General features: G+C 49.3%; 7 protein-coding genes across 7 annotated transcripts; 5 read left to right on the forward strand and 2 right to left on the reverse strand.

Moving 5' to 3' along the window:
• Positions 1-156: 156 nt before the first annotated feature.
• On the forward strand, positions 157-3,845 carry TRUGW13939_00099 (uncharacterized protein; the record flags this gene model as incomplete). The annotated part of the gene is made up of 10 exons (XM_035483314.1): positions 157-443; positions 517-923; positions 976-1,001; positions 1,056-1,488; positions 1,539-2,181; positions 2,618-2,691; positions 2,852-3,140; positions 3,193-3,263; positions 3,333-3,365; positions 3,625-3,845. The coding sequence occupies 10 exons, from the start codon at positions 157-159 to the stop codon at positions 3,843-3,845; spliced, it is 2,484 nt and encodes an 827-aa protein (XP_035339207.1).
• A 320-nt stretch (positions 3,846-4,165) lies between these two features.
• On the reverse strand, positions 4,166-6,777 carry TRUGW13939_00100 (uncharacterized protein; the record flags this gene model as incomplete). Its single annotated transcript, XM_035483315.1, has 3 exons — positions 4,166-4,675; positions 4,742-6,188; positions 6,263-6,777. 3 exons carry the CDS (start codon positions 6,775-6,777, stop codon positions 4,166-4,168), a joined length of 2,472 nt encoding a protein of 823 aa, XP_035339208.1.
• Positions 6,778-7,589: 812 nt separating this feature from the next.
• Positions 7,590-7,930, forward strand: TRUGW13939_00101 (uncharacterized protein; the record flags this gene model as incomplete). Its single annotated transcript, XM_035483316.1, has 2 exons — positions 7,590-7,771; positions 7,846-7,930. The coding sequence occupies 2 exons, from the start codon at positions 7,590-7,592 to the stop codon at positions 7,928-7,930; spliced, it is 267 nt and encodes an 88-aa protein (XP_035339209.1).
• A 1,252-nt stretch (positions 7,931-9,182) lies between these two features.
• Positions 9,183-14,556, reverse strand: TRUGW13939_00102 (uncharacterized protein; the record flags this gene model as incomplete). Its single annotated transcript, XM_035483317.1, has 6 exons — positions 9,183-9,754; positions 9,817-10,163; positions 10,236-10,335; positions 10,395-10,521; positions 11,026-12,067; positions 12,122-14,556. The coding sequence occupies 6 exons, from the start codon at positions 14,554-14,556 to the stop codon at positions 9,183-9,185; spliced, it is 4,623 nt and encodes a 1,540-aa protein (XP_035339210.1).
• A 439-nt stretch (positions 14,557-14,995) lies between these two features.
• On the forward strand, positions 14,996-15,735 carry TRUGW13939_00103 (uncharacterized protein; the record flags this gene model as incomplete). The annotated part of the gene is made up of 4 exons (XM_035483318.1): positions 14,996-15,018; positions 15,123-15,343; positions 15,406-15,588; positions 15,644-15,735. The coding sequence occupies 4 exons, from the start codon at positions 14,996-14,998 to the stop codon at positions 15,733-15,735; spliced, it is 519 nt and encodes a 172-aa protein (XP_035339211.1).
• A 2,914-nt stretch (positions 15,736-18,649) lies between these two features.
• TRUGW13939_00104 (uncharacterized protein) lies at positions 18,650-19,000 on the forward strand (the record flags this gene model as incomplete). The annotated part of the gene is made up of 1 exon (XM_035483319.1): positions 18,650-19,000. One exon carries the CDS (start codon positions 18,650-18,652, stop codon positions 18,998-19,000), a length of 351 nt encoding a protein of 116 aa, XP_035339212.1.
• Positions 19,001-19,683: 683 nt separating this feature from the next.
• Positions 19,684-20,425, forward strand: TRUGW13939_00105 (uncharacterized protein; the record flags this gene model as incomplete). The annotated part of the gene is made up of 2 exons (XM_035483320.1): positions 19,684-20,214; positions 20,273-20,425. The coding sequence occupies 2 exons, from the start codon at positions 19,684-19,686 to the stop codon at positions 20,423-20,425; spliced, it is 684 nt and encodes a 227-aa protein (XP_035339213.1).
• Between the last annotated feature and the right edge of the window lie 345 nt (positions 20,426-20,770).

A 20,770-nucleotide genomic window follows, 5' to 3' on the forward strand; every position in this document is an offset into this window, starting at 1 on the left:
AACAAGTCGAAGGGGTTTCCCCGCGGCCCATCTAGTGTCCGAGTCCCCTCACCTATGGAGTGCGCTGTCAGACAGCTGGGCAGTGGTTAAAAGACCTTCGGGGCTACCGAGGAGCTCGGAGCTCGAGAGAATTGCTCAGTTCCTTTTTCTTCAACCATGGCCCCAAAAAACACCGTCCCCCCGGTTCCGGTTTTGACGGATAGCCATCACTCTGGAGTCAGCTCGCGGCTGGCTGAGGGCGCCAATGCTGCAAAAGAAAGAGTCTGGTACAATAAGACCGCATCTGGTGTGACGGCGCGCCATGGAGAGCTGCCAGTTTTACCTCCCGGGATCGAACGAAGCAGATTCAATACAGCAATTGACGAGCTCAGAAGCATACTTGGACCACAGCATGTAGCAATCAACGACATGCCTCTGGACGATGGCTGGTACTTGGAGCATCCGTAAGAGAAAAAGAGTCTTGAGAAAAACAGTTAGTTGTGAAGCTCACTTTTACTTTTTTTTTGTTTACTGCAGAAACACTCACGATGCCTTCCATCTACTTGACCCAAATGATACCGTCTCCTCAGCAGCCGCATACCCAGGTTCAACCGAAGAGGTCTCATCGGTCGTTAAATGGGCCAATAAATATGAGATTCCGTTGTGGCCCATTTCAATGGGCCGGAACCTGGGATATGGAGGAGCTGCTCCACGAGTCAGGGGAAGCATCGTTCTTGACCTTGGGAAACGCATGAACCAGGTCTTGAACATTGATGGTGAGCAGTGCTCATGCTTAGTAGAGCCTGGTGTTTCATACTACAAGCTGTACGAGGAAGTTCAGAAAACAGGACATCCCCTTTGGATTGACCCTCCAGACTTGGGAGGTGGTTCTGTGCTGGGTAATGCGGTGGATCGCGGAGTCGGTTATACTCCCATGGGAGATCGTGAGTAAACATGCTGTCCAGTATGGTGTTAGCCAATTACTAACAAACCCAGACTTTGCGAATCATTGCGGGTTTGAGGTATAGCTATTCTCCAGTACTGCGCCACATAAAAAAGACTAACAGGTCACAAAGGTCGTTCTTCCCACTGGTGAGGTTATCAGAACAGGAATGGGCGCCTTGCCTGGCCCCAATGGTTCGGATAACCCTACATGGCAATCATTCCAATACGGATATGGCCCATATATCGATGGCATATTCACGCAATCTAACTTTGGCATTGTAACCAAAATGGGATTGTGGCTTATGCCCAAAACCGAGCATTTGACATACATGGTCACTTTTCCGAGAGATGACGATTTCGAAGAGATCATTGAGATCATTCGAAACCTAATGGTCAACAAGGTCCTAGGAAACGTTCCACAGCTGCGACATGTGATCCAGGAATTGGCAGTCTCGGGGAAGAACAGGGAAGAGTTTTATAGGGGTAAGGGGCAGATTCCCAGGGACGTGATTCGCGAACATGCAAAGAAGCTGGCCTGTGGCGATTGCTCCTGGGTTTTCTATGGTAAGGCTTTTGTCCATTTTGTGGTTCTGTCTCATGCTGATTCTACGTAGGCACGCTCTACGGAAGTACCCAGAAACAGATTCAAGAGACTCTTGATATCGTAAAGAAGGCGTTTGGAGCAATCCAAGGCACAAGGTTCCTGTTCCCCGAAGATGTCCCAGCAGATCACTATCTGCACTCGCGAGTCAATGTCTGCTCTGGAGTCCCAGAAATCCGAGAGCTCGAGTGGCTGAACTGGAAGAAAAACGGAGCCCATCTTTTCTTCTCCCCCATTTGCCCGACGAAGAAGAGAGATGCTCGAAAGATTACCGACATTGCCATCCGAGTCCACGAAGAGTTCGGCCTCGACCTCTTCCCTACCTTTTGCATCGCGCCCAGGGAAATGCACCTGATCGTCAATATAGTCTACGACAAGAGCGACCCTGACGAGAAACGCCGTTCAGTGGCAGCAATCAGGAAGATGATTAACGAATGTGCAGCGGCCGGCTACGGAGAGTATCGCACGCATATATTGTTGGCTGACCAAGTGGCGAACACATACTCATGGAACAACCAAGCATTGCTCCGTTTCCACGAAAATCTCAAGGACAGTCTTGACCCGAAAGGAATCCTTGCGCCTGGTCGCAATGGAATCTGGCCAAAACAGTACCGCGGGCAGGGCTGGGAGCTACTTGGGGACTCTAGAAACACATCGTCTCCAAAGTCGAAGTTGTAATTACGGATCCTTCTACACAATTTCAATGGCGGATAAGAGCAGAATTCAATATTATTCCATTTATAAATATGTTATTTGATCGTAGGTTTAGAATCTATATATACCTAAGCCTTGGATTCAAGTTAGCAAGAGCCAAAGAGCTGAGAAGTATAAATATGAGAAGATAGTCAAGAAATCAGAAGTTCGGTTCGATCATTGAGGCAGCACCAGCCGAAGCTGATGCGCCCCTGACACAAGAGGTACCAGAAAAAGTAATAAAATGTTTCATCATGAAAAAAAAAAATTGAGAAAAACTCAAGGGGAATAAGGAAATCCAAGAGTACTGACCTGTTAGCAAGAATTACACAATTTATATGATAAACATCAGAAACAAAGACCAAGCATCAAAGTCTTCAGTTCCCGGTGTTATCACAGCGGATTGAATCTCAATTCGATATCGATTGTCGAGTTTTTCCGAAGATGGATGGCTTTGAAGAAGGTCGAAGTGAGTGAGTGAGAGGAGCGCGGGAGAAAAGTTATCGACGGGCTGCAGCTAGAGTGGGCCCGCGCAGAATCCCTTAGCGAAATTTTTGCCAAGGAAGTCACATGACGCACACACTCCGCCGGCGCTTCAACCACCAAAGCGGAGATCGCATCTTTTCTACACAGTCATTCCGCAATCGACATCTCGCCCAACGTTTTCCGGCAACACAGAACAAATAGTTCACAATGGGTCGGTAAGTGTCTATCGCATCCGCTCTCTGAGCAGAGTCACGTCGCTGTTATCGCGACATCCTGTTCTTCATCTGGTAGCTGGTGCTAATTATCATCTCAGTCTTCACTCCAAGGGAAAGGGCATTGCTGCCTCCGCTATTCCTTACTCCAGGACTCCTCCTGCCTGGCTCAAGACCACCCCTGACCAGGTCACCGATCAGATCTGCAAGCTCGCCAGGAAGGGGTAAGTTGCTCGATGGACATTGTCTGACAATTATCTGATCTGAGTTTCCTAGTGCTACTCCCAGTCAGATTGGTGTCGTCCTTCGTGACAGCCACGGAATTGCCCAAGTCAGAAATGTTACTGGTAAGAAAATGAACACTGAAGGCGAAATTTTTTGGGACGCGAATTGTGGCTAACCTGTGTGCTGTATAGGTAACAAGATCCTCCGTATCTTGAAGTCTAGCGGTACGCAACCCCGAACCCTCCTCTATCCAACTGTCCCAGTTTCGTAGAACGACCGACGAGGAAATCCGATCCCGAGAGCGAACCCGTACATGGGAAGGTCGATTGCGAAAGAAATTTTCACAGTCACATCAAACAATACAGTTCACTCTCGGTATCGCGATATCTCCGGTTAATACATACATATGCAATTTGCATATAAGAAAAAAACATATTTGCCTCTGTTTGGTCAAACCCAAGGCTGACAGAGTGATTTGTGTAGGCCTCGCCCCTGAGATCCCTGAGGATCTTTACTTCCTCATCAAGAAGGCTGTCTCCGTCCGCAAGCACCTTGAGCGCAACCGCAAGGACAAGGATGGCAAGTTCCGTCTCATTCTGATCGAATCTCGTATCCACCGTCTGTCCCGCTACTACAAGACCGTTGGTGTCCTTCCTCCTACCTGGAGATACGAGAGCGCCACCGCCAGCACCCTGGTTGCCTAAACGATCCTGGACCTTGTGTTCTAGTTAGTTCTGGCCGAGAAAAAAAAGGAGTTTTTTTTCCCGAGGGTTTGGACTCTTCAAAGTCCCCATTCGAGGTCCAATCTACATCTGTTCATCTAAGGATGGAACGATGATACCGCAATTGGGTGTCCTCTATTCTTGAATAGTAGGAAAAAGAGATCCCAGTATCTACTGTTGTACTTACCCTCCTAGGAGAGAGAATTTCAAAAAAGTCAATACCGTTTCATCATTGTTAGAAGGATACCCAGATTCAAATCGTCAAATTCCGTTACTCATATATCGTATATACATTTAAGCTTTCACACGTATCTCACTTCCCTTGCAACTGCGTTGCACAGCTCAACCCTGATCCCGGCTCCTGTTAGAACATGTATCCATAATCTCTGCGTATCGCTCAGACGATCATTTTCAGACTTGACCTCTACAAACAAAACCTCTTTCTTTTCTGTGCTCCAGAGGAACAGATCCGGGATCCCTCCACCTCGCTGCTGGTATTCCTGTGCCATGACCTTGCACACCGTAGCCAGAGCGAAACCACGGAAACACTGCACAATTTCGACGAGATCATCGATCGGAAAAGTCCAATCTACCCCGACAACGCATGTTTGTTTAGAGAACTCACGCTCATGGACATCGAGGACAATGGATTCGGCCTCGCCATTGGCAATCTGGACGAGTCGATGGTTGATTTCAGAAGCGCGAGAAGGGTAAAAGGCATCCGTGTGAAGATCAAGAGGGCAGGTTTGGAAAGGCGTTTGGAAAACGTTGGGCACGTAGGTGAACAGGATGTCGTAGAAGAGATAGCCAAACTAGACGTAGTTTATATTGATCAGTTTGACATCAATAAGCGCTTCTGGATATAAAAAACAACGTACCAGTGTTCGGACAATCCCTCCTTCGGAATGATAGCCCTTCCAACCATTGTCACGGTACCAGCTAAGACACATGTTTTCAACTCTGCATTCTCCCGAGTCTTCACGTTCGTCAACCCAGACGGTAGGGCGGCCACGCCGCGTTGTCGCATTAGAAGTGTCGCCATTAGGTTTTTGTTCAGATCTAGTTAGAACTTCTTCCTTCTCAATGCGGATACCTTCAATCTTTCGCTCTTCCGGTTTGACTAAGAGAACGTGCCCGAAATCGTGCTGCTCTCGCTTCACTACTTTGAGTGACTTCTCCAGCTTCATGACTCGCTTCTGCAGGTCATAGTGGAAAATGATGTGGCAGTCCGGATCCTGGAGCCCGGTCTCACAGGTTTTCAAAGCAGCTCTTTTCCAGAATTTTTTCTGTGACTCGTCGCTCCGGTCGTCATTCGGCGTTAGAGCCCACATGTAATGCTCCTCTAAAAGGGCTTTCCTTTGGTACCAAGACCCTCTCCGAGAAGTATGAAAGAACCTTTGAGCGAGCAATTCAATTAATAGTTCATGTTCACGTTTGTGTTCTTTGAAGCGAGCGAGCGGATGGAGACCCTTGTGTATAATACGAGTGTATACCCATGCCGGAGAGAAGCGGCGTAAGTAGGCACCTTCACCACTAAGGTAGATACTATCTTCTTTTTGTTGTTCCTCTTCCAGTAAGTTTTGCCATCGTGGATAGACATTGTCGCTTAAATCTTTGATTTTATTCAGACGCTCTGCAGTTGGTGTCCCACTAAACTCCAAGATGTTGTCAATGTCGAACTGGATTCTGAGTGCCGCTTCGAATTCGAGTAAAGCCGCCCTCGATGGGAATATCGACGTGGATCGTGATACAATATATTCGGGAAAGTTTTTTCGTGATATTTTGGCCAAGATAATGGTAGTAAGCGATTTTTCTGTCCATTCGGTAGAACGATAAAAGACCAGATGTACTCTCTCGAAAAGCTTCAAAGGGCCAGGAGAAAGTCTGATACAGTCTCCAGTAATATCTAGAATCTTTTGTTGGAAATGGTCATCCCTGTTACAGTTATCGCTATCCCATGCAAGCCCGCCTTGGGTCTGGCTAGCTTGTCGAAGTGCCATTAAGAGCTCAGCCTTGTTCTTTCCCTGCACTTTGGCTTCTTTGGCTAGCGTTTTGAGTTCATCAAGTAGCAACAACGACAAAGCCTCCTCCAGTGTATTTATTTGTTCAATTCCTTCCGCGAATCTGAACGAGGAGTCAAGCTTATTTTCTGTGGGTGGTTTGGATGTTGTTAGGTTTTCGTATCCTGGTGATGTTGATGGCGGAAGGGCATGGACATGTCTAAGATCAGCGACTGCTTGGGGCATATCAGCAATGTCTTGGTAGTACCCTAGCCTGTTTATTCGATGCCACGCGGCGGTCTTGCGAAGAAACAGGCGCACGTATCTGTGATGATAAGGCCACAAATTAATTTCAGATGCAACGGTTTTTTTTAAGTATACGAAAAGAAAAACACGTACAAGTACTGAGCCTCGAAGCTCAAATTTTTCCATTTGTTAAATACCTCTAACTCTGGCTCGTCGAATAAGTGAGCCTCGTCCTCTAAAACTGTCTCCAGGGCAAGGTTGAAAGCGTCCACATAGATAGAGCTTCTTCCTTTTTGCCATTTTCTTTCCCCTAATCTTTGCTGGAGAGTGGGCTGTTTCTCTTCAAATGCCGTTGCTTTTGAAGATTCGTATTGCTCGATGGCTTCTTGGCCGGTCTCAATCAATGGGAGGGAAGTCTCCAACTCTGTCTGGCTTCCTTTCGGAAGACCGCTATCCTCGTTCCCGACATCGTTTCCAACTGTGGCATCGGCAAGCAGCGTGAGGTGCTCAGAACCTATAAGCGGGGCAGGAGAGTCTTCGGATTTCGGTCTATCTGTACTGTGAGATCCATCCGACGATAGTGTGGAGTCTTGAGGCCCTTCATCCGACAGTCTCACTCGCTTCGGGGCAGGACGACGGGTTTCGAAGAAGTCAAGGAGAGACGGCATTCTTCCACGTGTAGAGACAGATCATTGGTCTGAAAATATCCACATTCCGACATCGAACCTCGAGAGCTGTCAAAGATTGACGTTCCCCTCCGCTATCAATAGCGCGTTTGCCGTTGGAGACGTGTTAAGTGGGACACGCTTCGGCGCCTGATCATGTGACTTTACCTGCTCAGGACCTCAGGTATACATGTAGTTGAGACTGATTTCAAATATTGTCACTTCTCCGTGCCTTTACATGTATCTTTTGGCAGCTATTCCATGTTAATATTGAATTGACGCGCAAGTATTTACAGATATTCATCTACTGGTACTTGCTCCCAAAATATATAAGCGAAATCTCAATCCAATACCAATAAAACAACAGCATTATTGACAAAATCCAATGCCTAACTCATCATTGATAGCTACATACATACCAATATATCCTAGTTACCCAATCAACCAAACAAAAGCGAAGATTGGACCTCAAGAAACGACCTTGAATGCGCAGTGTTTGTATGTAGCCCCACTATACCAACAGACAGCCAATCGGAAGCCACCTCGCTGCCAGTGCTCCAAAGAGTCAAACCGTGAGACGTCACTTTGCGCTTCAAAATCCCAACTCTCTCCTCGGCAACGCTCACTTGATCTGGCTTGAATACGAATCAAATCTCTAATTATACTCGCAAAAAGAAATCTCACTGGCTCTATTCTCGAATACTGCACGACCTGCCCGCTTCCTACACCGGTCCGATCGATCTCTCTCCTACGTTCGAAGAATCCCTCGCAAACCACCCATATAGATCAATTGATACATTCAAAACAACAAAACCATGAGCTCGAGTGCGACGCCCATTGGCAACCATGCCGACAGCCACAACCCAGCTACATCGGCCACTGGGAGCCTAGACACTGGCTTGCCGACCGTTGCTGGCGGTGCGCCTGCGCGATTGTACATGAACGAGAAGATCGTACCGTACTTGCTGGAAGGGATGAAGAACGTGGCGAGAGACCAGTACGTTGCAATTTTCCACCATTTATGGTATTAGACTACGAAAGATGTCACTGACGAACCATTTCTTTTTCCAGACCGCCAAACCCGTTAAAAGTGCTTGGGGAGTTTCTTATTCAGAAGAGCAACGAGCTCGAGCAAGGACAAAATAGCGCGCAATAGAAACGAAATGTTTTATTTATGTTCACATTTGAAGCACGGAGTCTGGCGTAATTTTCTTATCGACTTGGGGATACTACTGTTATTTATGATGGGAGCGAGCCCCATCTATTTATTCAATGATTACTTTTATCAAGCGCAATCGATATATATTGTAACTCATTGTCCATTTACATTTTTTGCCAAAGCTTTAACCGAAAATATTTAGCAGGCTACCATGTAACTTTTGCAGATACTGACTGCACTGGCAGTTTTCAGTAGTTGTGAGACAAATTCCAAATGTTTTCATTTTAACTCGTTTTTTTTTTTTTGCCAATGTATGTGAAATGAAATAAATCAATCATGCTCTAGTTCCAAGTTAGCATTCTTTCTCACATTACTTACCTCAATGAAACTGGGATTAATGTCACCCGAGCGACAGCCGGATACAGAGTTGGCAGGGCAAATACAGACGTTGCCCGGAGACATTACGAATTGAATGGAAAAGCTGAAAAAAGTCCGCCGCCATAATCTAGAAAGTCGAATAGACATTTTGTCGATCCATAGGCCATGTAGACGTGGTTAGGGTGCTTTAAGCCGACTTCGACACACCCTGTTTGTCCTGGAGGCAGGAAGCGAATCTGACTTTCTTTGATGACTTCTTTATCTGGAGATTGAACACGAGTATGATTTGCTTTGTCTTTGCTGAATCGTATTTTTTTGACCGAGTCGTTACGTGAAGCTGACTATCGACTAGGATCGTTCCGGAAAGTTGCAACCAAGCAGTGCTGTCCAGGACGACCACGTTCATATTACAACGCAGTAATTTAAGTAAAAGCTGCTTTTTTTTTCCGCCGCCAAATATGCCGTAATCCTGAGCGAGTAGAAAGAGCAAAAAGAAACATCGTAGAGCGAAAAGTGACGACAAGATTGGGCAGAGTTGATACAGGTCGATCGTAAATTTATCTGGCGGTCTTTTTCTTCGTGCTGCCGACATACGGTAGACGTGCCAAAGCCGATTTGTCTCCCCTTCTTCCCTTGCTTTTGGTTCCCGAATGCACAAAGAGAAGGAAGACATGAATATTATGGCGTATGCTGACCGTAACCCACCGCGCCTTAAACCCAGGATCAAAAATATAATCAACATACCGAGAAATACACAAAAGAGAAACTGAGAATTGACGAGAAGAACAGGATTCTGGAAAAGACCTGCCTTCAGGAGCGTCTGCAAGAGTCATATCCAGATCAATTGCCGATACAAGGCTTGACAACCCACCTACCTGGCGCTGTATCTTTCCTCACCACGACCTTCGTAGGAGCGACCGCCGCCACCAGAGTACTGGTCACGGTTTTCGCGGGGAGCTTGCTCGTAGCTGGGAGCACTTGCATCGCGATCGTAGTAGCCGCCGCCACTGCCGCCGCTGCGACGCTCTTCACCACTACCAGCAGCAGCAGGAGCACCACTACCGGCACCACTACCACCACCACCGCTACCGCCACCGCCACCGCCACGGCGCTCCTCACCACGAGGGTAGCGTTCTTCACGAGAAGCGTATCGGTCACCTCCGCTGCTACCGCCACCACGGTAAGCATAGTCGTCACGGTACTCGTCACGACGGCCATAGTCGCGGTTGTAATCCCGGCCATAGTCACGTCCACCACCGCCGCTACCACCACCACCGCGATAGCCATATTCGTCACGGTAGTCACCACCACGGCGGCCATAGGAGTCATAGCGACCATAGCGGTAGTCATCGTAGCGACGAGAACCACCACCACCACCACCACCATATCCGCGACGGTCATCGTAGCGGTCACGGCCTCCGCGGGAGGGACCACGGCGAACCTCTGCACCCTCTGGTTAGTGTAAATCGTGCATGGGTGACAAGGGAAAATTCAGTTGTACTCACCTCGCTTAGGAGGACCAAAGTATTTGCCGGGCGTGGGAGTGCGTGGGCGGCTACGACGGGCTTTCTCGATGCTGAGAGTACGGCCCTCGATAACTTCGCCCTGCAAGCCCTCCTTGGCAGCGTCGGCCTGCTCGCCAGTGACCATCTTGACGAAGCCGAAACCACGAGACTCCTTGGTATGAGGATCAAGCATGATCGAGCAGTTCTCTACGTCACCGTATTTCTCGAACAGACGAGAGATATCAGCTTCGGTCAGGCGGGGGTGGATACCCGTGACGAAAAGGTTGGATCCGGGGTTGACAGCTCCTTCCTCATCCTCGTCCTTTCTGGGTTCACCAACGGGAGCTCTATGGGGGGAAAAAACCGTGAGTAAACTCATTTGCTCATAAAAGAAAGAAAACAATAGATTGAGTGCATACCTGTCATCAGCGCGGCCGTTTGGGGACAGGCTGCGGTCGCGGTCGGCGCGTGAGTCGCCTCGAGGAGAGGCACTGCGGTCGCGATCATAGCGGCGGTCATCTATCGCAGAGGATTATCAGAAAAGCGAGCGAAAGCATCGCTGCACATTGCAAGCTTACCGTCGTAATGACCGTTCTCGTTCTCGTACTCCATGGCAGACATTTTGGATGGGTGAGAAGGGGGTTGAGTTGATGGGAAGATGGAGCAGAGAAGAGCCGAGATGATGGCAAGGGAAAAGAGACCACGCTAAGGGTCTTGGCGCGGCGCAGCCAGGCAGCTGGCCCAACGCCCCAATGATCCTGTTTCTGACTACAGGCCTGCCCTAAACACACAGGTCTCGAGTTCTTTGAGCGCGGGTTTTGAAATAAACCACAAACAATGAGGGCGCGGGTACCAATTCTTGACAAAGCTGTTTCGCATTGCATTTGCGCCAGATTCTGCTTCCGTTTCGGGAATAGCGCTATATTCGGGCGTGCATGCTTAGTCGTCCAATAAGTAGACAAGTATAGATGATATTCGATCGTATAGATCTCAGTATGCTTGATTACAACATGGAAGAACTGAGAGTGTGTGCCAATAATGTTTTGAGAACTATAGAACAAGATCCATCTATGACGCCCGAAAAAAAAGCCCCCATCCCCTACAATCAAACATCGACGAAACCCTGATATTCCGTCCTTCCTGGTAAAATCCATCAATGCACCTAAGAAAATGCCAGCACTAAAAAACAGTTAAAACACAATATTATACCTCGCGCCGGCGATGGCGCGTCCGATGTACTTTGACAGGCTCAGAGGCTGTCCCATTAGCCATACTCGACACACCATTCGACAATCCGAGGCCGGTTTTCCCTTCATTATCCACCAAGCCCTCCAACTCGTCTTCATCAAGTTCACTCAGTTCCTCACTCATGCCTCTCATGACATCGCGACCTGTCCATCTTTCCTCGTGGATAGTAGTCCCAATAGGATCGAATGGCTGCATGTACCATTGGATGCCCCCTTGCGCGAGTGGCCCTTGTTGTTGGTCGCCTTGGGAACTCAACGGCGGTGTGAGGGGATTATTGGGCCCGATGACCCGATTACGAGGCCCATTATCTTTCTTGACAAGACCGTGACTCGTGGGTTCGGGGGCCGTTGCCGATACGCCGGCTGGAACATCGCCATTCGAGGACGGCTCGTGAGAAGGTGCAGCAACGGTGATGCCATTCGGCTCTGTCTGCTTTTTCTCGCTCTCATCATTCGCAAATGGCACGCCTTCTTGCGTATCCGCATCTGGCATGGGCACGTCGACATCCTTTTTGACTACCACACTGTCTTCTGGAGATTGAGCTTTGGTGACACTCAACTGATCCGCAGCTTCAGCCTCCAAGGTTCCATTTGCTGATGCGTCGCCGCTGTGGAACTCTAGATCAGTTGCTTCAATCACCGACACCCTACGTGATAGCACTCCGCTCTCAAAGATGGCATCTAGCTCTTTGAGCTCTTTTTCAAAGGGCCTACCACTCAACTCGCTCTCTTTACGGATGGCATCCTCAAGAGATGGTTGGATAGACTTGATAATCCGCTTTGCTAGTTTCCTCTTTTCGCGCTGGTCAAGGGAGAGCTCGGGTGCTCTTCCACCCATCTGCATTTGTAACTCTGCCGTGTCCTCGGCCGGTTGGACACCAATTTCATTGGTAAATATGTGCGCTAGATCGGCCGAAAATGTGGCCACTGTTGTGTAAAAGCGAGACTCTAGCCGGGCCTTTACCGCTTGGAGACTTGGAGCGAAAACTCCTCTTGGATCGAGCCTGTTGCTAGGTTAGCCAATGGTCAATGGACTTAACAGTGTGAACAACACTTACGCATAGACCTTCTCGAAGATGGGCCAGAGTAAAGGAGGGATAGGAAAGTAAACAGTGTCGACGATGTTACGGAGCATTTCGACATCCTCAAGTTTCTGCGTCTCGCGCGTCTTGACGTTTTCAGAGAGAACACGCACTTTGTCAACATCGAATGAAAGTCGCTCTGCAAAATCAATGCGGCGTTGGAGACGGGAGCGGCCGATGGGGCCCATGGCAACAAAGTTTCGCCTGGTAATCTCCATGGAAGAAAACGTCTCGAGCTGAAGCTGCAGCCGTTTTAGGAGTGCAGCTCCTCGGCGGGCCTCTCTTTTCAGGGTCCAGTATTTACATGCATCCTCGGCATACTGTTTCCGTTGGCGAACAGCGAAGCGCTGCAACGAAGCAACCACGGAATTCAACACTGTTTGAGGAATAACTGGAGCCCCAGACGGTAGCTTCCAAATAGTTCTCGGAACGGCGGCGCGTTTCCGCTTGTTTCCGGCGGCATTGAAAGTCAAATGGAGGTTTGGTCCGGGGTAAAGTTGACTTTCTGCTAACTCTGCGCCGTCAGGAAGCGAAGGACCCAGAGCGAGAGCACTTGCTTGACTATCACCCCAGCGTTTGCCATCCATTGTATTTTTGTAGTAGTCAACTGCTTCCGCATAGGCCATGTCTGTCCCGTGTTCCTTGCGCCAGTCTGGGGGTACGTGCTTGTGACAAAAGGCCTTCAACAGGTGCGAGTCCATAATGGCCGAGTTGCCATGGCCCGCTTTCATCTTTAGATATAACTGGGCCCGTCTTGCACACGTAACATGAAAGGCAACAAAACAGTTTTTGTTACTGCATTGAATCGAGGCGCCCATACGCTGCTTGCAGATGTAGCACTGCAGCTTCCACCGACTCTTTGGGACCTTCTCGACATCTGTGACAGGTTCCATGAGAGACTGATTGCCGATGCCCACCTCAGGAATCCAGATTGCACAGAGCAGATGCGACCACTTGGAGGTGTTTGTCTGCTTGAAGGCGCCTTCAGTATTGGGGCAGAAGATACAATTTGGCGAGCCGCGTCCGATGAGCTGACATTTCCGACAAAGCCATTGACCTTCCGGAATATAGGGAACACCGTAGCACTCTTGGTGAACTGCGAGGTCACATCCATCACAGAAAACAATCGCATTGGAATTTTCACAATCACCATCGTCACAAACCGCACATTTACTATCCTGTTCTTCACCAGCACCCACTGGCTCACCGTTGACGGCGGCGGCGGAGCTAGAACGCGGCCGCTGGGTTTGTGGTGGTTTCGGGTTTGGTTTCGGGATTTTCTTTTCAAGGGCATACCATTCCTTCTCTATTTTCGTCAAGGTAATCTCAAAGACTGCGGGCTTTATAGGCTCTAGTTGATCATCTCTTCGTTTGAAATTGTAGTCTTCGAGCCATTTCTCATCCTGCTCGTCCATATCATATTCGACTCTTCCAACGCCCAAGGAACCGATTGCGGCGTTGGTCTCGCCGTCTGTAGTTGGCGGGTCCAAGTCCAAATCCTCTTCTATGGCTCCTTCTGCCATGCGGATGAGACGGCGATCGTGACGAACAAAAAGATCAGTTTCTTGATAGCCTACACTGGCCATTGTACGGTCCACATAGTTTTGCTGACCAATACCCTTGTGTTCGTAACGATCAAACGGATCCCTGAGATGGAAATTCGGCGTAGGCAAAGTGAGTTTTTCGCGAGGATTAGGCCCGGGAAGTGGAACGGCTTTTGGTTGTTCGGGGGTGAGCAGGGCTCTGAGCATTGCATCAGGGCGTCGCGGAGGACGACCGGGTTTTCTCTTGACGGGAGTTTGAGAGCCTAGTGGGGTGGAGAGAGAAGAAGCAGCAGCAGCAACAGCAGCAGGATTGTTTCCATCAACAGGCAGAGGGGAACTGTTCAGAGACTGCCCATTTGGAAGAGGCTGGGGAGTGGTCCCGTCTACCTCCTCAGCACTGAATACCATCAACTTTGCTTCAATATCGAGGTCTTCGTGGAATTCCTCCCAGCCCCGTTCCTCACGTGGCTTATATCCATCGCCTTGTTGTATTGCCAGAGCAGCAGCTGTCGACGAGCTATAGCGGCCTCTGCTCTGAGTACGGTCTCTTCGAGGGCGAGTTGAAGGAGGAGTTGTCATTGGAAGCGGGGTGTTGATGGTGGTTACTTCGCGCCGAGGACGCGGGGAAGAATGACTCTGGACCGAGTTCGGTTGGACGATAGAAGCCAAAGCCGGAGTAGGAGGAGGTTTTTTCTCAACGACCGCGTCTACTTCGATAAACCGACCACCGCCTCCGGGACCGCCTGGGACGTACTTGCGCTTTTTCGGCGGCGGCCCATCGGTTGGGACCGGATTCCCACCTCGTGGGTTGCGGAGTGGTGCCATGGATCGAGCTGACGAGGATTTTCTCTGAAGCAATGGTGCCATGCTACCAAATCGAGTGCACGTTGCACGATGCGTGCAGTATTTGCCGAGGACAGCGACTGGCAGTTGTGGCCAGGGCGGCGCGAAGTCCAGGGGTGGGTGTCTCAGTTGCTGTGAAAGCAGGGAGCAACAAAGAAACAAGCGAGACGGGTGCAAGAGAGTCTGTAGAAAGCGGTAATCATGACCCAGCTCCCTACACTAGTCGACCAAGCACGGCGCTGAGGGTGATGGGCGCTGCGAGGACCTCGTCGCATCCAGACGCGAACCTACGACGTCCGGTCTCGACGTGCTCTAGTTCGCCTCGAAGCACGGAAAGTGAATACGCTAGCCCGATTGGGAATGGCGCCACCCTTGCCAAGCCGCGAGCGCTCGCGCTGCACACGCGACTCGACTGTGTTTCAATGTTGCTCCTCGACAGAGTCGTCGCTGGCTGGCTTTCATCATGAGCGGCCCTGGTGAAGATCGGTAAGTGCAGCTATGCCGATTCTTTCTCTTTCTGTTTGCATCCCTACGAAGCGCATGCCGCACACACGAAGCTGTCAATGCTGATAGCCACGTCCTTCAAGTAGATGGCGCGGTGGCCGGCCGTTCGACAATCGTCAACCCACGCAAAGGAATGCGACTCTGGGCTCGCGCGACCGAGCTGCAGGTTCTCGAGGAGCGCAAAATGCCAACCAGTCTAGTGCTTGGAGCGGTCCCCGTGAACAGAATGCTCCAGGTTTGTCGCAAGAACGACACGTTTCCGTGAAGAGTTTCAATGCGGCCGAATGCAAGGCTGCTCTCAAACCAGGTAGTTTTATTTTAATCTGCTTTGGATATCTATGTGAAGAAAAATGGCTAACGTGAAAGCAGCTCCTTCCCGTGCGTTCTCACTTCCTACTTTTCAGTCTCCAGTCTTTCGTCCTGAAATGATGGCATCCGTAACGGATATTGACAACCGGCAATTAGAACCAGCTCCGCTAAAGTACAAGCCTACAGGCCCTTCAGGCAAGGATACAGCTAGCAACCGGGCGAGCGCACCATGGGCCACCAAGCGTATGCTGTCTTTATTCTTTCGTTATGGACGCGCGTGCTGACAAATGACTAAAAGCGAATTCCATGGCCAACAACAAGGACTTTTTCCTCGAGCTCCGCAAGCAAGTAACCATCTTACGACAGGGTGGCAGCATACCCGGCGGCTAAAAATGATGAACTTGTCAACACCGATGCTACTAGATGGACTGTTGTGCTGTTGTGGATTTGAAATGCTTCCTTAGCAACCGACCACGAAAAATAGATTCTCTAGGACTATACATCGGCGAAACAACGTGGATTGCAGTCGGAGACGGTATTTTGTTTCTTCTGGGGGCCGGCAGTCGAGCTGTTCACTGGCCATTTTTCTTCTGTCTATTTTTATGCTCTGTGAGATGAGCTTGTAAATACCAAATACCAATACCCTTATTTGCCAGAAGGAATATTATTCTTACTCGTTCATTAGACCGAAGTAATTGACCCGACCACAGCGACATACGACACACACATACAGTTCTAGACGTTTATCTTGCGTTGGACAATGACCCGAAAGTTGTCCAAATTTAGCACAAGCTGAACTTCAGGGCTATCTTCAGTCAGAAGCGTTGCATAAACCCATAAACTGATGGCCGGACTACCTACTCACCATTGCAAAGATCATGCGTATACCCTGTCAACTGGTGTCTTAACAGCCTTGGTAATTTCGATTGCCCTGCACATGTAATGTTTGGGGTGCAGCGTGCAGAGTGCAGACGGGGCCAAAGGGGGCGATTGGCGTGCATAATAATAATGCGCGGCCTTTCTTCTGCAAGCCGATAACTCGACGAATTACCTATGGACAACGACAACTTAACGCTGCTCATTACTTGGTGTCTCACCTCAAGTGCCCAATTGTTCGCCAAGGCTCAGTCAGTTATTATTCAGTTGGGATTTTCCACAGATCAGTTAAAAGAAAAGTGGAAAAAAGAAGAAGAAAGCTAGACACTGCTTCTTCCACGCCGACAAAATTAGATCACGATCGAACAAGATTAATATTGGGCATGCAACGTGAATCATCAATTATGTAACCGTCCGAAAGGAACTAAGCACATAAGCTTCCCCATGCGGCCGGCCCGTTTGGACCCTGCGACCTATATTTAGGTTCACCCCACTGCGTCGCCCGCAGTGGACCCGGGGGGAACATGGGATGTTGCATACTACGTACGTACGTAGTTACCACTTATAATAATAATAGTAGTAGTACTAGAAGTACAGTAACTAAGAGTCCTCGCCCCAGGTAGTTGGGTGGCTTGGTGCATGCTAGCAGGGATAATTTCTCTGGTTTTCTTTCCAACGGTCCAACTGACTGGCCAATTGGGGTCATGGAACCTCAGCGATGCTGACATTCTTATTAAGATCACAGACACCATCCTGTCTGTGCCCAATGGTCTTGTCGGATTAGCCGCCGCGGGATCTCACAGGATCTGGATTCTCGAGTCTGCCTCGTGCGTTGTCCTTTTTGGCCGAGGATTTTTATTACTATTACGCACGTATCGATACTAGACACGTTTAGTCTTGGGCCCCTTCTTCTCGAAGTCGGGAATCGATAGGCCCTAGAAGGTGTTTCGAACAATTTTAGAACGATCAGCCAGTACAAATGCTGGTGATTCTTCAGGATAGTTGTTGGATGGCTAGCCAACGCCCCCCCAACCAACCAACCAACCAACTTGCACTGATGCTTAAAGTCAATCTGGTCAGATTTCGTATGGACCACCGACATATGGATAGAGGTAAAATTGAAACAGTGCACCTAACAAGCAATCCTTTGATCTATGAGGCCGGAACTCATAATATTTGTTGTAACTAGTGGAATACGATGGGGCGGCCTGCAGAGCCGACGTTATGGGTACGTACCATTTGGCCGGAATATTAACCAGAAGAGGAAACTTTTCTTATGATCAACTAATAAATATCTCTCTAGGAAAGACTTTTGAAAAAAAAAATATACGACGAGAGTACAAACTTTAATCCACTAACTAGTACTACTCCGTACGTACAACACATTATTGCAGACGGTGGGCGTTGGAGCATTAAATCCTTCGACGCTGATCATTCCAAATTCCAGGCCACTCAAAAAGAGGCCAGCTTTCGCGATCCATATTTCAGGACAGGATGACAGCCGGTCAGCAAAGCGATTGGCTGCGATTTTAGGTACCTTTAATTACGCCGCCAAGTAGTAGAGGGGAAAATCGCCCGAGCGCTCGGAGATGCGTTTTATCGACTGGAACGAGAGCCGGAAGTGAAGGAAGTGAATAATCAATACCCGATTCATAATAAAAATCCACGGTACAAAATTATTTCTTGTAAATAACGAATTATTGGCTTCGTCCCTTCGGTCTCGGCATCGACCCCTCGGCCGATCTCGTTCGTTTGTCGATGGGGGCGCGTCATCATGCATTGGCGCCAAGCTTCGATAGGGTAACCTTAATACATTCCGTGCATGCTCTGGCCCAGTTGCAGGCCGCAAGGGCCGTAGAAGTTTGAATAGTTATGCAACGTCTACACCACCGGCAAATCTTCGGCAGTTGTCGACTGTCTTGATGGCCGTGCCGTGCCGTAGCGATGGGGGACGACGGTGGCGAAGAAGAAGAAGAAGATGAAGATGATCTAAGTATAGCTGATGCAAATTATAACCGAAGCAGTAGAACACAACCGGGTTGTCCAACGCTGAAGCCGATGTTTCAAAAAAGGGTCCGGGGGTGTTCATGCTGCATGCTTACAACAGTCTTGTTGAAACTTGAAACTACCGTGTCCCCAAGGCAGACTCGAAAAAAAATCTCTGTGTTACTCCGGCAGCGCTATATTGCAGAAGAATAGCGCCCAGGTGTTATTATTTTAATCATCATAATATTAAACAAGTGCGTCCAGTGCGGCTGGGGACAGACTACGGAGTAGAGATGTAAATATAGAAACAGAGCTAGTCCCGGGAAGGCAAGGCGCCACCCCGTCCGCCGGGTCTCCCGCTGCTGCTAATTAAAGAGTGCTGCTAGCACTGACTAGCCCGATTCGGGCAACCGCGGCCGGCCCCTCGCGCCCCCAAGTCAACATGGCAACTTCTCTCCCTTCCAGCTCCTGCTTGACGCGTCATTCTCTGCCTGTCCTTCTTGGGGCCTGCGACGAGTATACATGTGCTGAGATGAGATACCGACGAGGAAATGGGGGGCCAGGGGAGAGAGAAGCTGCGAAAGGCGCATTGGGAGGAGGGGAAGGGGACGTTAGTCGAACGACCCCGATATCTATACTCGAGATGAAAAGAACCTCGATCGCCCAATTTGGACCTGCATCCATATGCATCGCCCCCACAGCCGTCCCGGCGCATCAGCCTTCGGTTCCTGTGATCCTGTTGCGCCCCGAAATGGCCTCAATTGTCGACCGCAGTGGATTTAGTGCAAATTAGTCCCTCTGCGGATGGATGAGATGCAACTTATGGCCCTGAGCCACCAGCCTCAACCTGCACACACACACACACACACACACGCACACAGTCTCTCTCACTCCACCCCTCCCTCTCTCTCTCTGTGCTTCTCTGTCTCCAGACTGATCGGACCCAAACCTGCGTATCCCCTTCTCGGCCTATTCTCGACGAGCAAAGGTATGGCCAACAACTTGGCAAGACCTGTCATGTACCCCACTCACATTCCTAAATCTCGCTAACCCGGACGTTTCTGAAACCAGTTTGGAAGGTGTCAGTGAGGCTGTGGATTGATCCGGAGCTTAAATAATAGGCTACGAGATTGCTACACCGTTACTCGCCCACATCTCTTAGCTTCGAGCCAAACCCTTACCGTTCCCACATGGGCAAACGAGATATAAGCTGGCACGGGCTCCCCCGGTATTCACCCTCGTAGATTTTAAAATTCAATTTGAATCCTGCAACAAACAACAAACAACAAGCAACAACAAGACCTTCGATATCAATACAACAATTGATACATCGCCCAGTTCACTGCCGAGAGCCATCCATTATTCGATGAACTGAAGAAACCTTCCTCGTGTGTCCCCGCCTCCCAGTTTGCGGCGACATCTTTATCTGCAGAACACCAAATCATACACCATACTTTCCTCTACCCAATTGGCCCCATGAGGCACGTTTCCTACCCGCAGCATCCAACTTCGCCGTCTCTGACCCCGAGTGGCCAAGATTGTGATCTAGCGGAGATCACTGAGGGTTTCATCAACGGCGGACCTCTCAGTTTCACCCCTCCACTTCTTGAGCAGTCACAGAGCCCGCAGGACATGGGCCCGTTTCAGTACAGCCCTCGCCAGCCTGAAGATGCACATCGCGGGCATACAAACTCCTCCCATCGATCTCGTCTAGAATCTGGCGGTGCCAATATTTCCTCAACCTGGACAGTTCATGACGATTCCATCCTGATGCAAGCACGGGCTCACAGCCATGGCTGGGGCCAGATCCAAAAAGAGCATTTTCCAAAAAAGACGGCGAATGCCTGTCGGAAAAGGTACGAGCGTCTGGTGGCAAAGAGAAGGGGACCTGAATGGGACCAAGAGAAGCTCGAAAGGCTTTCTGTAGAATACAATCGATTGCGAGAGCAGACATGGCAGCCACTCGCATTTGCCGTGGGCGAGAAATGGCAGGACGTGGAAAAGGCAGTAAGCATAAACCCAGACTTCCCTATGTGTGACGGCACTGATTTATTTTCCTGTCCAGTGTTTCGATAGGGGCCTGAAATCCCTGACATCGCCAACCCGGAGAGTTCCTCCACAACCCCAGCAAAGCGAGGTTACCAATACACCTGTCACCCAGCCTCATCCGCGCAGAGTTAGCGCACTGCCACTGAAGGACATTTTGACTAACGACTAAAAAAAACCCAACCTAATGCCTTATCCTCTTTTCGAAATACCCCCTTGTGATGCGTTGTTGATGATTGCATACGTGGAAACGTTGATACCATTCGCATTCTGATTTGCAGCGCATTTATGATCTGGACATTGGCTTGATTTTTTTCTCCCTATCATTTTAAACCTTCTTCGGAATTTTTATTCTTCTTCTGTTTTTGCACCAAGGCCATTTATTATCAGTTCTGGTTCTCTTCTTTTCCTTGTCCCTTTCCCCCGTTTTCTGAGGGACTTATGACTGATGACGTGATGGATTTTTTTTTATCGAAAGTGGCCTGGCATACTTGACTTGTATTACTAGTAGATTTCT

This window comes from Talaromyces rugulosus, chromosome I, assembly GCF_013368755.1.
Source record: "Talaromyces rugulosus chromosome I, complete sequence".
In the NCBI taxonomy this organism is placed as follows: Eukaryota; Fungi; Ascomycota; class Eurotiomycetes; order Eurotiales; family Trichocomaceae; genus Talaromyces; species Talaromyces rugulosus.